This window comes from Schistocerca serialis, chromosome 1 (genome assembly GCF_023864345.2).
Source record: "Schistocerca serialis cubense isolate TAMUIC-IGC-003099 chromosome 1, iqSchSeri2.2, whole genome shotgun sequence".
Taxonomy (NCBI): Eukaryota; Metazoa; Arthropoda; class Insecta; order Orthoptera; family Acrididae; genus Schistocerca; species Schistocerca serialis.
The window spans coordinates 67,830,713-67,846,139 of NC_064638.1; the positions used below are offsets into that span (position 1 = coordinate 67,830,713).

Sequence of the window (15,427 nt, forward strand, 5' to 3'; positions counted from 1 at the left end):
TCGATTACTTCTGTAAGTATTTGAGATCTTAATTATACGTGCTCCTTTACTTCCGAATGAAGCTCCTTGCACGGAACACCGCCTAGAGCAACTTGACAATCAGCTGATTATTTCTTTAAGTCGTGTAGGATGTCTGGGCGTTCAGTGCTGTCAGTACTGGGAGGTAAAAACAGATGGTGACTTTTTATAAAGAACAACTTGTGCCATTTGTGAGCCGTGTGCGGCTCGCGTTCATGCCGTTTGTTCTTTGGCATTTTGTCACTTCGAGTGGCGTTTTGTTTCTTCCTTACTTACTGGCGTCTGTGTGGTTGTCAATCGATTGGGACGAAGCAGCGAGGAACTCTCCGCGGCGAGGACGCGCTGTCGGATCGTGAGGCGCCAGCTGCGAGAGCGACCAATTTCGTTGCCCACCGAACCTGGACGCTGAAGTTGAGTGATCAGTTAACCTGTTATGAAGCCTTAACCACTGTGACATCGCTTCGTTCATTTGCGGGTTGTTGCTCCCTGGGCCGTTCGGGCTAGCAGCAACGTATGATGTGTTGGGGTCGGCGAAATCTTTCAGCTGTCTTCTTATATTGTGATTAATTATTAAATTTACTCTTACTTATCAGCGGTATTTTCTGCCCTGTGGCCTTTAACGCCCCAGTTACCTGCCCTGGTCGGCAGGCGTGTAGTTCGTCAGCTTTTTAAATTTTTTGGTTCATATTTGCTTAGAGTGGTTATTGTTCCCTTGGCTGTTTTTAAACGCCAATTTCTGAAGACGTATTGCTGTTCGTATCCTCGTCCTCGGCCGATATTTTCCATCGTTGTGCCGTTGGTCGGACGGAAGGCAATTGGTTAAATTGTTGGTCGGTCCTTGGGCCGTCCCTAGTTTGGTTTGCCGTCCGATTATTTAACTTCAACTCTTGGTTGCCTGTCTCACCCCACCTTACGTTTGAGCTACCTTCTCAGGCCGACACTCGGAACACTTCTGAGCACCACTTGTTCTGTTTGATTTAGACTGTCATTTTAGTTTGAAGTATTGTGCGGGGCCTTTAGCCGTGTATTAACTCAGTTCTTTTTAAATTTTACATAAAGGTCTTCAGCAGTCTTAAATTAAAATTTTTATTTTAAAAAAGAAAAAAACTTTTTCCTTAAAAGTGGTTCTATCTGAAATTGTTTGTAATCTAGGTCCTAAGCCGTTAGTTGTTCGATGTGCTGTGTGTGGCCTTCAGCCGAGGATTTACATGAGCCCCTTTTAATAAGGCCTTCAGCCGTGTGTATTCTTTAAAGGAAAATCTGCCGCAGTTGCAGTCGCTCGCTGCTGCAGTGCAGTTGTAGTCTGTCGCTGGTACAGCGCAGTTCGTAGTTAGTAGATGTTAAAGGCACAGTGCAGAACAAATTTTAAAATGTTACTATATGGAACTGAATAATAATTGTGACCACCCGCAGAGCTAAATGATACCATGGAATGAGACGATGATGGGAGATGGTCGAACAATACTCTGGCCACCACGGTCACCTAATTTTACGCCAATGTAAAGGCCTATATTAAAGACAGAGTGTTTGTTCCGCCGCTTCCGGGGAACGTGAAAGGTCTCTGTTGAATTCCTTTCATGTTAATTTCTTAAATATGTTGTCATTTACGGCATAAATTCCTCTTCTAAATATACTGTGGTGTTTCTGACTATCTGGGAGGAGACTGAGCAGTGGAACGTGTTACTTTTACACATAAACAAGAACGATCTGTCACACTACTACACTTTAAAACACAGTTTATATGTAATTCATGTCACACAGTCTCATACGGAACCTACATTCGGTTTCTTTTATATACTATATATGATAAGATACTGTCATCCCCCTTCCCTTCTGTGTGAGAGGATGAATGAGCAAATGTATTTCTAGTTGCATGCTTGATGGTAGCAGACAAGCCTGTCTGCTAGAGAACAGTAGGACCAACTTAGGAACAGGTAGCTACGCTTTCTAAAAGCAGAGAGGTTTCTATTCTTAGTATGGTCCTGTGCGTCCCTTGTCATGTTGGTATAGGAAGCTGCCTCTCTGGCCACTTCCGTTTGTATCTGTGAGGCACCCTCAGGAAGGGACCACGGTAGTCTGTCCGCGGCGAGCGTCTGAAGTGGTAAGATCTCCGGCTAAGCGCATGTCTGGTAAGTCCGTAGGACAATGGATTTCTTAAGTTCAGCATAACTGAAAATTTAATCACCTTTATTTAGGGTTTAGCTCTAAAATATCTAATGTTATCTTAAATTGCAACGCAGTGCTCCCTGCCGCCGTTGGATAAGCAGCTGCAGCAGCAAGTCGTATACTCCTAGCTCACTCATTTGTTACATAGTTTAATTCTTAATTTCTTTGCGTGTTTTTGGTACTTGCATTGTTTAATTCATAAATTTCGGGCGTATTATAGTATTTGAGAGTTGTAGCATCGCGTTTTAGTACCTGAATAGTGTAAATTCGCGTAGTCTCCTTCCGCCGCCGAACAGTGTCAGCAGTGCGCAAGTAGCAGCATTACTGAATTTACTAGGCAATCTTGTATTTTAATAACCGTTTAAATTTTGTCGATTTGTTTGCGCTCTCTGTAGATTAGTTCAGACGTTCTTTGCAAAACAGTTTTTAGCATGGATAGGGACTGCAACTGCTGTGTTCGGATGCAGGCTGAGTTGGCATCCCTTCGCTCCCAGCTTCAGGCAGTGTTGGCTTCGGTCACACAGCTTGAGGCTGTTGCCAATGGGCATCACTGTGGGGGTCCGGATGGGGGTTTGTCGGGGACGGCCAGCTCGTCCCACGCATCCCCTGATCGGACTACGACTGTGGTTGCCCGGGATACTGCCCGCATTGAGGCTGATCCCTCACCTGTGGTAGAGTGGGAGGTCGTTTCAAGGTGTGGCAGGGGGCGAAAGACATTCCGGAGGGCTGAACGGAAAGCCTCTCCAGTTTGTCTGACGAACCGGTTTCAGGCTCTGTCTCAGGCTGACACTGATCTTCGGCCTGACATGGCTGCTTGTCCTGTTCCAGAGGTTGCCCCTCAGTCTGCAAGATCCGGGCAGTCGCAGAGGGTGGGCTTACTGGTAGTTGGGAGCTCCAACGTCAGGCGCGTAATGGGGCCCCTTAGGGAAATGGCAGCAAGAGAGGGGAAGAAAACCAATGTGCACTCCGTGTGCATACCGGGGGGAGTCATTCCAGATGTGGAAAGGGTCCTTCCGGATGCCATGAAGGGTACAGGGTGCACCCATCTGCAGGTGGTCGCTCATGTCGGCACCAATGATGTGTGTCGCTATGGATCGGAGGAAATCCTCTCTGGCTTCCGGCGGCTATCTGATTTGGTGAAGACTGCCAGTCTCGCTAGCGGGATGAAGGCAGAGCTCACCATCTGCAGCATCGTCGACAGGACTGACTGCGGACCTTTGGTACAGAGCCGAGTGGAGGGTCTGAATCAGAGGCTGAGACGGTTCTGCGACCGTGTGGGCTGCAGATTCCTCGACTTGCGCCATAGGGTGGTGGGGTTTCGGGTTCCGCTGGATAGGTCAGGAGTCCACTACACGCAACAAGCGGCTACACGGGTAGCAGGGGTTGTGTGGCGTGGGCTGGGCGGTTTTTTAGGTTAGATGGCCTTGGGCAAGTACAGAAAGGGCAACAGCCTCAACGGGTGCGGGGCAAAGTCAGGACATGCGGGGACCAAGCAGCAATCGGTATTGTGATTGTCAACTGTCGAAGCTGCGTTGGCAAAGTAACGGAACTTCAAGCGCTGATAGAAAGCACCGAAGCTGAAATCGTTATAGGTACAGAAAGCTGGCTTAAGCCAGAGATAAATTCTGCCGAAATTTTTACAAAGGTACAGACGGTGTTTAGAAAGGATAGATTGCATGCAACCGGTGGTGGAGTGTTCGTCGCTGTTAGTAGTAGTTTATCCTGTAGTGAAGTAGAAGTGGATAGTTCCTGTGAATTATTATGGGTGGAGGTTACACTAAACAACCGAACTAGGTTAATAATTGGCTCCTTTTACCGACCTCCCGACTCAGCAGCATTAGTGGCAGAACAACTGAGAGAAAATTTGGAATACATTTCACATAAATTTTCTCAGCATGTTATAGTCTTAGGTGGAGATTTCAATTTACCAGATATTGACTGGGACACTCAGATGTTTAAGACGGGTGGTAGGGACAGAGCATCGAGTGACATTATACTGAGTGCACTATCCGAAAATTACCTCGAGCAGTTAAACAGAGAACCGACTCGTGGAGATAACATCTTGGACCTACTGATAACAAACAGACCCGAACTTTTCGACTCTGTATGTACAGAACAGGGAATCAGTGATCATAAGGCCGTTGCAGCATCCCTGAATATGGAAGTTAATAGGAATATAAAAAAAGGGAGGAAGGTTTATCTGTTTAGCAAGAGTAATAGAAGGCAGATTTCAGACTACCTAACAGATCAAAACGAAAATTTCTGTTCCGACACTGACAATGTTGAGTGTTTATGGAAAAAGTTCAAGGCAATCGTAAAATGCGTTTTAGACAGGTACGTGCCGAGTAAAACTGTGAGGGACGGGAAAAATCCACCGTGGTACAACAACAAAGTTAGGAAACTACTGCGAAAGCAAAGAGAGCTCCACTCCAAGTTTAAACGCAGCCAAAACCTCTCAGACAAACAGAAGCTAAACGATGTCAAAGTTAGCGTAAGGAGGGCTATGCGTGAAGCGTTCATTGAATTCGAAAGTAAAATTCTATGTACCGACTTGACAGAAAATCCTAGGAAGTTCTGGTCTTACGTTAAATCAGTAAGTGGCTCGAAACAGCATATCCAGACACTACGGGATGATGATGGCATTGAAACAGAGGATGACACGCGTAAAGCTGAAATACTAAACACCTTTTTCCAAAGCTGTTTCACAGAGGAAGACCGCACTGCAGTTCCTTCTCTAAATCCTCGCACAAACGAAAAAATGGCTGACATCGAAATAAGTGTCCAAGGAATAGAAAAGCAACTGGAATCACTCAATAGAGGAAAGTCCACTGGACCTGACGGGATACCAATTCGATTCTACACTGAGTACGCGAAAGAACTTGCCCCCCTTCTAACAGCCGTGTACCGCAAGTCTCTAGAGGAACGGAGGGTTCCAAATGATTGGAAAAGAGCACAGATAGTCCCAGTCTTCAAGAAGGGTCGTCGAGCAGATGCGCAAAACTATAGACCTATATCTCTTACGTCGATCTCTTGTAGAATTTTAGAACATGTTTTTTGCTCGCGTATCATGTCATTTCTGGAAACCCGGAATCTACTATGTAGGAATCAACATGGATTCCGGAAACAGCGATCGTGTGAGACCCAACTCGCCTTATTTGTTCATGAGACCCAGAAAATATTAGATACAGGCTCCCAGGTAGATGCTATTTTTCTTGACTTCCGGAAGGCGTTCGATACAGTTCCGCACTGTCGCCTGATAAACAAAGTAAGAGCCTACGGAATATCAGACCAGCTGTGTGGCTGGATTGAAGAGTTTTTAGCAAACAGAACACAGCATGTTGTTATCAATGGAGAGACGTCTACAGACGTTAAAGTAACCTCTGGCGTGCCACAGGGGAGTGTTATGGGACCATTGCTTTTCACAATATATATAAATGACCTAGTAGATAGTGTCGGAAGTTCCATGCGGCTTTTCGCGGATGATGCTGTAGTATACAGAGAAGTTGCTGCATTAGAAAATTGTAGCGAAATACAGGAAGATCTGCAGCGGATAGGCACTTGGTGCAGGGAGTGGCAACTGACCCTTAACATAGACAAATGTAATGTATTGCGAATACATAGAAAGAAGGATCCTTTATTGTATGATTATATGATAGCGGGACAAACACTGGTAGCAGTTACTTCTGTAAAATATCTGGGAGTGTGCGTACGGAACGATTTGAAGTGGAATGATCATATAAAATTGATTGTTGGTAAGGCGGGTACCAGGTTGAGATTCATTGGGAGAGTGCTTAGAAAATGTAGTCCATCAACAAAGGAGGTGGCTTACAAAACACTTGTTCGACCTATACTTGAGTATTGCTCATCAGTGTGGGATCCGTACCAGATCGGTCTGACGGAGGAGATAGAGAAGATCCAAAGAAGAGCGGCGCGTTTTGTCACCGGGTTATTTGGTAACCGTGATAGCGTTACGGAGATGTTTAATAAACTCAAGTGGCAGACTCTGCAAGAGAGGCGCTCTGCATCGCGGTGTAGCTTGCTCGCCAGGTTTCGAGAGGGTGCGTTTCTGGATGAGGTATCGAATATATTGCTTCCCCCTACTTATACCTCCCGAGGAGATCACGAATGTAAAATTAGAGAGATTAGAGCGCGCACGGAGGCTTTCAGACAGTCGTTCTTCCCGCGAACCATACGCGACTGGAACAGGAAAGGGAGGTAATGACAGTGGCACGTAAAGTGCCCTCCGCCACACACCGTTGGGTGGCTTGCGGAGTATCAATGTAGATGTAGATGTAGATGTAGATGTAGAGTATTTCGAGTGTGAAGTTCAGAATATCTTCCGCTAGTTGCTTTGTCATTACTTTGTGAGTAAAGTGGAACCACTTATTGATCAGTAACTCTAAGATCATCAATCTTAGATGCGAATGTGCGTGAGATTATAACGTCTAGTCTTGACAATATTTTTCAATATAGCAACTTTTCTTTATGTTCAACCCACGTGGGCTGTACTTTGTGAGACCAGTACCACATGCTTATACAATTGTTTGACCCATCAGGTTAATAGTAAGACGATAGTTACAAGTTCGAGGTTTTTCTTTTGTAAATTGCTTTTCGATCTAATTTATTTTAATTATCAAAGTTATTGTGGAGTTACACTCTTTGTGTAAATCAAGTTGACCACGTGAAGCATGTGGTGTAATCATCAAAGTAGCCCTCAGCTATTCTTTTCGGGAAGATTTCACAGAGAGTTTGTATGAATTTAGTATACCAGTGTGTGGTAATTACATGACGGACAGGATTGCGCTACGAACGTAACTTCTTTGGGTGAAAATTGAATCGGTTGGTTGTGGTTAATTTCCTCTTGCATATGTTTCAACAGTCTTCGTGTATTATTTTATGAATGCAGTGTTGTATGCAGTCTCCCAATCTTAGCTCCATATTTGATGTGTTCCGTAAGATTACAAACTCACATTTTCACAATCCTAAATAAGGCACCAGTTTAGTTATGAATCAAGTTTAATATGCTGAAATTTCAATGATCAATGTTACAATAAATTTCCAAATATACACTGATTTATTTCTTTTTATTTAAATTCTCTTTATATATAATCACCGGTTGTCGTATGACGATTAAAAGATTATAATTAATGTTAGTCTGGTTGGGAATTTGGTAAGCTAGACTGGATACCTGGTGAAACAGTTGCTCAGTAATGCAAGGTTAACTTCCGCAGACAGCTCACAGCTTTTAACCCGCTTTTATTGTCTATCAGCACCGCTTTCAGAACAAATTAATGCAACAACATTACAAACGTAGACGAGCTGTGACAACGGATAGCACAGCAGTAGCCACCATACATAAAGACTAGCTTCATAGTATTTGGCAGGAAACTGATTATAGATGGGACATTTGCTATGTTACACAAGGTAACCACACTGAACCCTTGTAACTTAAACTTGAAGATATACTGCATTTATTGCTGTATCAGATATTTCTGTAAGTTATTTATCTTTTTCACAATTAAAAGTTACTTTTGTACAACTAATTCATAAATACCCAGTAGGTTCAGACAAGACTTAATTTCACATACATTGATATTCGATTTTTCATATATTTTTTCAGGAAAGGTTTTCTTCCTACTGCCAGTCTATATTTTGTTTTCAATCTAATTCTTACGTCATTAATTATTTTGGCGATCAAATATCAAAACTCTTCTACCAATTTCAGTATTTTATTTCCTAATATAATTCTCCCCACACGAAATGACTTGGTTGGACTATACTCGGTCGCTATTGCATTACTTTTATTTATGTCTGTCCTTTCATTACACTATCCATTCTGTTCAACTGCTCTTCCAGACAGGATTACAGTTTCATCGGGAAACCTCAGAGTTATTATTTCTTCTGTGTGTTCTTTAATTCCCTTTGCAATCTTTGGTTTGCTTTACAGCTCGCTCAATGTAATGAACAACACTGGGGATAATCTAAACCCTGTCTAACTCCCTTCTGAACCACTACCTCACTTTTACCATCTTCGACTCATAACTGCAGCTCGGTTTCTGTACAAGTTGTAAGTATCCTCTAGCACCCTATATTTTACTCCTGCTACACTTTGAATTTAAAAGTGTTTTGACGTGAACACTGTCAAAAGCTGGTTTTGAAAATACCCCAAAATACCTGGGATTAAAGCTAGACCGTTCCCTCACCTTCAAAGTCCACTGCAAACACAAAAATGAAAGCATCTGCTAGGAACATCATCATTCGGAAACTGGCAGCTAACAATTGGGCCGCACAACCAGATGTTCTTCGCACATCTGCATTGTCCTTATGCTTCTCCGCTGTTGAATATGCAGCACCCGTGTGGCAGAACTCCAACTATGCCAAACAAGTGGATATTGCCCTTAATCACTGGCTGCTTGCGGGCAACTCCTATTAATAAAATATACCATCTCATGAGCATAGCACCTGAAAAGCAGCAGAAAAAGAGAAGCGGAAACGCGAGACAGATCCAAGAGACCCTTGTTCGGATGTGAGTACCAACATCCAAGATTAAGTCGACATAAAAGTTTTCTGGGTATGGTACTGCGTCATAATGTAAAAAAATTACTGCTGCTGGAGAAAAATCAACGTTTCGGCCATGGTTGCAGGCGCCTTCTTCTGGGTCTAATGGTGCGTTCTAGCTACGCAGTGTTCTCTATATTTTGTTGTTACTGTTCACTGCGCATGCCATTACGTCAGACTTTTAAAAAGGTAGTTAGTTTCATTGGTTACTTAAGGAAGAAGGAGGGGGAACTTTATTGTAATAGGTTGTTGCGGTGGAGGGAGAACGTAACCTCTGTTCTCTATTGGCTCTTGTGTTGTGTACCATGATTGGTGGTCACCGTCGAATGAGAAGTTGGCTGCTGTTTACCAACTGCTGGACGTCGGCCGCGCGGCGGCAGTTACTCGCCGGTAGAGCTCGCGCCTCTGTTGACAGTGCGGTCTGTTGGGCTCTGATTGCTGGCAGCCAAGATGGGGCAAGCCTGAGTTCATCCTCCCTGTTCATGTTATTAGGGTGTTTAAGTATTTCGATGGCCTCTCTGATTTTGAGTTTCGTTATAATTGGCTGCTTGGTCAACACACAGGCTTCGCTGAATTTTATTTCTTTTCCGTAGTTTTGCTGATGTTCTGCCACTGCGGATTTGTTGTGTTGTCCTAGACGAATATAGCGCTCGTGTTCCCGAATGCGCGTTGCTATTGGTCTACCAGTATCGCCGATGTATGCCTCTCCACATTCGCATTCCACCTTGTAAACGACTACAGTGTGTAATGCATCCACCTTGTCCTTGGTGGAACCTAGCACGTCCTGGATCCTACGACCACTATAGAAGGCAGGCTGCACCCCAACGCGGCGAAGGTGTTTGCCTATTCGGTCAGTAACATTTTTCACATAAGGTAAGCGCACTGCTGGCTGCAGTTTGTCTATTTCTTTACATTGTGACGCGGTACCATACCCGGAACTGACCATACCCGACTGACACTGGCCGCGGAAGCCTACGCAATTATCCAAGATTAAGATCAAGAAAGAGTTTCCTCCGTTCAACAGAGCCACTTTTACCGTCACCTGCAAATCGTCGAATATAGCTTTGGCGTAAGTCACCATCATAGAGGTACTGGAACAACCCTAAAGAAGAGCTTGCTAAAGGACGTCACCTCCCATATAAAACATGGAAGGTCCTCAACAGGCTGAGAACTGGTGTATCCTGATGCGGTTTCTCTCCAGGAGATGAACTATGCGAATGTGGCGAACAGCAAGATCACCAACACCTGCTCAACTGTAGAAACCTCCCACTCCCATGCCCGATGGACGATCTGGTTATCGCAAATGATACAGCAGTTCAAACGGCGGAATTTTGGATGTCATATGGAATTTAATAATGTACTTCTATTGTTTGTAAATTGCTGTCTATCGGCTATACATGGATGTTATGTTCTGGACACGAGTAAATAAATACATAAATAAATAAACTGTCAAAAGCTTTCTCTAAGTGTAGGAGAGATATAAACGGAGGTTTGTGTTTCTTCAACTTACACTACTGGCCATTAAAATTGCTACACCACGAAGATGACAAGCTACAGACGCGAAATTTAACCGACAGGAAGAAGATGCTGTGATATGCAAATGATTAGCTTTTCAGAGCATTCACACAAGGTTGGCGCCGGTGGCGGCACCTACAACGGTCTAACATGAGGAAAGTTTGGACCGATTTCTCATACACAAACAGCAGTTGACCGGCGTTGCTTGGTGAAACGTTGTTGTAATGCCTCGTGTAAGGAGGAGAAATGCGTAACATCACGTTTCCGACTTTGATAAAGGTCGGATTGTAGCCTATCGCGATTGCGGTTTACCGTATCGGGACACTGCTGCTCGCGTTGGTCGAGATCCAATGACTATTAGCAGAATGTGGAATCGATGGGTTCAGGAGGGTAATACGGAACGCCGTGCTGGATCTCAACGGCCTCGTGTCACTAGCAGTCGAGGAGACAGGCATCTTATCCGCATGGCTGTAACGGATCGTGCAGCCACGTCTCGATCCCTGAGTCAACAGACGGGGACGTTTGCAAGACAACCACCATTTGCACGAACAGTTCGACGACGTTTGCAGCAGCATGGACTATCAGCTCGGAGACCACGGCTGAGGTTACCCTTGACGCTGCATCACAGACAGCAGCGCCTGCGATGGTGTGCTCAACAATGAACCTTGGTGCACGAATGGCAAAACGTCATTTTTTCGGATGAGTCCAGGTTCTGTTTACAGCATCCTGATGGTCGCATCCGTGTTTGGCGACATCGCGGTGAACGCACATTGGTAGCGTGTATTCGTCATCGCCATACTGGCGTATCACCCGGCGTGATTGTATGGGGTGCCATTGGTTACAAGTCTCGGTCACCTCTTGTTCGCATTGAGGGCACACTGAACAGTGGACGTTACATTTCAGATGTGTTACGACCCGTGGCTCTACCCTTCATTCGATCCCTGCGAAGCCCTACATTTCAGTAGGATAATGCACGACCGCATGTTGCAGGTCCTGTATGGGCCTTTCTGGATACAGAAGATGTTCGACTGCTGCCCTGGCCAGCACATTCTCCAGATCTCTCACCAATTGAAAACGTCTGGCCAATGATGGCCGAGCAACTGGCTCGTCACAATACGCCAGTCACTACTCTTGATGAACTGTGGTATCGTGTTGAAGCTGCATTGGTAGCTGTACCTGTACACGCCATTCAAGCTCTGTTTGGCTCAATGCCTAGGCGTATCAAGGCCGTTATTACGGCCAGAGGTGGTTGTTCTGGGTACCGTTTTCTCAGGATCTATGCACCCAAATTGCGTGAAATGTAATGACATGTCAGTTCTAGTATAATATATTTGTCCAATGAATACCCGTTTATCAATCAGCATTTCTTCTTGGTGTAGCTTTTTTAATGGCCAGTAGTGTACTTCTGGAAGGGAATCATTAATAAATTTAACCAAGGTAGAACACCAGTGAAGACTGTGGAGATGCCTCGGTCGCCTCCACGGGAAACGCCGGCGACAGAGGAGGAGGACGAGTGCTCCATTGGAGGCTGGGCTTTAAATATTAATGCGGGAGGCGGCGCGGCGGCTCATCGATAATGCAGCGGCGGCAGGTGGCGATACTCACTTCTTCGTAGAACTTGAGCTGCGGGATGGGCTCGTCCGCTACCGTCTCGCAGAACTCCTTGAATAACAGGTAGCCTGCAACAGAAAGGCCACGCGCACGGTCAGCGCCCTGCTGTGCGGCTGCTGCTGCGTTTGATACGGGGCCCAGACCTACGAGGGGCAGCAGGCTGAGCGACCGATTCTTTGATCATCCTCACCGTTCCGACTATATTACTACTACTGTTGCAGCTGCATCTGCTCCCTCGTTCACGACTGCTGCTGACGCGAGCACAAAAGACATTCGCTGTGTTCGTGAGAAGAACGAAAGATAATTTTCTTAAGAGCATAACTAACCTGCTCCCAAAGGGCTATTTATTTTATTGGAGTATGCTGAACTTTCACTTAAATTCCGTTTCGGTCCACGGTCATTCTCAGGTGAAGCATTAATTCGTTTCGCAATTAAAAACCACCACCTTCTTCTTCTTCTTCTTCTTCTTCTTCTTCTTCTTCTTGTGCTATGTATTTTATTTGTTCCGGATGTGTTTCGCCTGTTACTTTAAGACATTTTTAAGGATGCTAGACGGTCAGACTCATCCAAAGGGTCTCTGTTGATCCATCGTGCTTTTCAGAAGTTATTTTATTTAGACGACCAGTTTCGGCATCTCGATGATATCTTCAGGCCCCTACGCACTCCATTTATAGACAGTCAGATACGTCGATACTTGCAGAACTGGAGGCATCAATATCTCTTTTCTGTGAATTCGTTTTGGAGTGTTTACTTCGAAGACTGCCCAAAGAGTTTTCGAATCAAACACTCCAAAAACGAATTCACTGAATCCGGATACTGATGGCTCCACTTATAAAAGTATCGATATATGTAATTAGCTGTACACGGAGTGCACAGGGGCCTGCAGGTGGTCATTAATGAAGTGGCGAAACTGTCGTCCAAATAATATAGTCTCTGAAATCAAAGAGCTGTTTGCCGATTTTTCTTCGGTAAACATCCCACGTCGGGGTTCTGGGCAACTCAGTCCATTTCAGGAATTTTCTTCTAGAGGTTGAAGCTCTTTGTTCTGTGTTTGTACGTTTCACATAAACTATTAATCTCAGGTATAGCCATAACAGTTTAGAAATCGTAATTTTTGCGTAACTATTTTGCCTACATGAAGTTTTACATAGTTGCAGGTGACAAACTGTAAAGAAAAACAGACACTATAAAAAAATAGTTCAAATGGCTCTGAGCACTATGGAAATTAACATTTGAGTTCATCAGTCCCCTATAACTTAGAACTACTTAAATCTAACTAATCTAAGACATCACACACATTCATGCCCGAAGCAGGATTTCAACCTGCGACCGTAGCAGTCGCGCGGTTCCGGACTGAAGCGCATAGAACCTCTCGGCCACCGCGGCCGGCAGACACTATAAAAACGTAATACAGTAGAAAAACCACACTATGTGGTTAGAAGGTATGAGTACACTATCTTATGAGTTATTGAAAAATATGTAATTATGATTTCGAAACTAATATTTACATGTTTTTAAACAGTAAAGAACATTTCCTTATGTTTAACAGCCCTAATAATAAAAAACCAACTGATGATGCTGTAGCTGTAGTGGAACTTTTGCTAAAGGCGGATCCTACCCAAAAACATAAGTTTATTTGGGAATTTTGTTGTTCACAAAGCATTGCCTCGGGTGACAGAGTGCATTTTTATTCTCTTACAAACAATTATCGCCTGTGAAATGTACCTCTACAGTGCATTGTACATAGCGCTGAAAAATGTGTTCGTATCCTTTAGCATTTTGTCTTTTCTTAAGCGCAATAACGAGACCACACCCTAACCACCTGCTTCGTACCTCAGTGTAGGCACTGCAAATGGTGGCAGATAACGTTCTACAGCCATTCGCCAAACCAAAACACCTCCATCCCCTTGCCACAAGTTATAGCGTGATTCATCATTCCAAATCATTCGTTTTTGGTCGTCCACGTCCCACTATTGCACGCCACTCTTTTGAACTCCCTGCTGTGCCGCCAAGCAGTGTCACTGGCGCGACGCGAGCGCCACCCAGGCCTGGTTGCGAGCCTGGTAGCCAGCTGTCGGAGTGAGCTTGTGGACGAGACTGACTCGACGAGGCACTTACTGTCGCCTGTGGCGGGACAGTTTCTCCAACGCATATGTGCAGTAGTGGACTCCCAGTTTGAGATGAACTCTCCTGGGTATTCCGTTTCATACTGGCATTCACATTTTGATTAACGCCCAGCTTGAATGGATCGCATTTTCTGGCGATACGTAAGTCGAGTTCGAATGCCGAAATGCCAGGAAGACAGATAATTGTTCATACTTAGCGATACTTCATTCAATATTACATTGGACGCTTGTTATTTCTGTTAACTAAAGTGTTTTGGGTAAAACCAGACAGGATGTGGACGTAGTACTTTATAAGACTGAGGTTTCATGTTAAACCTTGTTGTTATGAAAGATGAAGCCGCCTTGGAGAATTTTGCTCAGAGCATAATTTAATCGTCCTTCTCTTGTTTTAAGAATCAGGAAAGAAGTGTTACCCGTATAACGGTCCTCGAGACACTGTAAGATTTCAGTCTGATTACATAATGGTAAAACGGAGATTTCGGAACCAGATTTTAAATTGTAAGACATTTCCAGGGAGAGATGTGGACTCTGACCACAATTGATTTCTTATGAACCGTAGATTAAACTGAAGAAATTTCAAAAAATGTAGTAAACTAACGAGATGGGATCTGCATAGACTGAAAGAACAAGAGGTTGTTGAGAGTTTCATAGGGAACATTAGGCAACGATTCACTAGATCATGGGAAAGGAATACAGCAGACGAGTCGGTAGCTTCGAGAGAGGAAATAGTGAAGACAACAGAGGATCGAATAGGTGAAAAAACAAGGGCTAATAGAAATCCTTGAATATCACAGGAGATATTGAATTTAACTCATGGAAGGTAAAAATATACAAATTCTGCAAATAATGCAGGCGAAAGGGAATACAAACTTCTAAAATAATGAGACTGACAGAAAGAGCAAAATGGTTAAGCAGGAATGGCTAGAGGACAAATGTACGGACTGAGAAGCATAATTCACTAAGCGATCGCCTATAGGAAAATTAAAGTGGCCTTTGGAGAAAAGAAAAGCACGAATGTCAAGAACTCCGATGGGAAACCAATCCTAAGCAAAGAAGGGAATTTGAAATGTGGAAGGAGTGTCTATGCAAGAGAGATGAACTTGAAGGCAATATTATAGAACTGGAGGAGGACATAGACTAGGGTGAGACGGGACACATAATACTGGGAGAAGAATACGACTTAGCACTCAAAGACCAGAGTCGAAACAGCCTCCTAGGTATAGACGACATCCCGTCAAAACTACTGACAGTCTTGCGAAAGCCAGTCATTACCCTAGCTGGTGTGCACGATGTATAAGAAATACCCTCAGAGTTGAAGAATGTAATAATTCCAACTCCAAAGAAAGCAGGTGAATATTAGCGAACTAACAGTTTAATAAACCACGGTTGAGCCGTGGCTTGCTCATGCTATGCGCTGGATTTAACCTTCGTTG

The 15,427-nt window shown here is 44.2% G+C and overlaps 1 protein-coding gene across 1 annotated transcript in view; it reads right to left on the minus strand.

The window, feature by feature from the left end:
- Positions 1-15,427, minus strand: part of LOC126469052 (G protein-coupled receptor kinase 1) — a 388,775-nt gene that overhangs the window by 189,811 nt on the left and 183,537 nt on the right. The window contains exon 3 of the mRNA XM_050096672.1: positions 11,863-11,936. Coding sequence (XP_049952629.1) covers positions 11,863-11,936 — 74 coding nt within the window. The remainder of the gene's footprint in view (positions 1-11,862; positions 11,937-15,427) is intronic.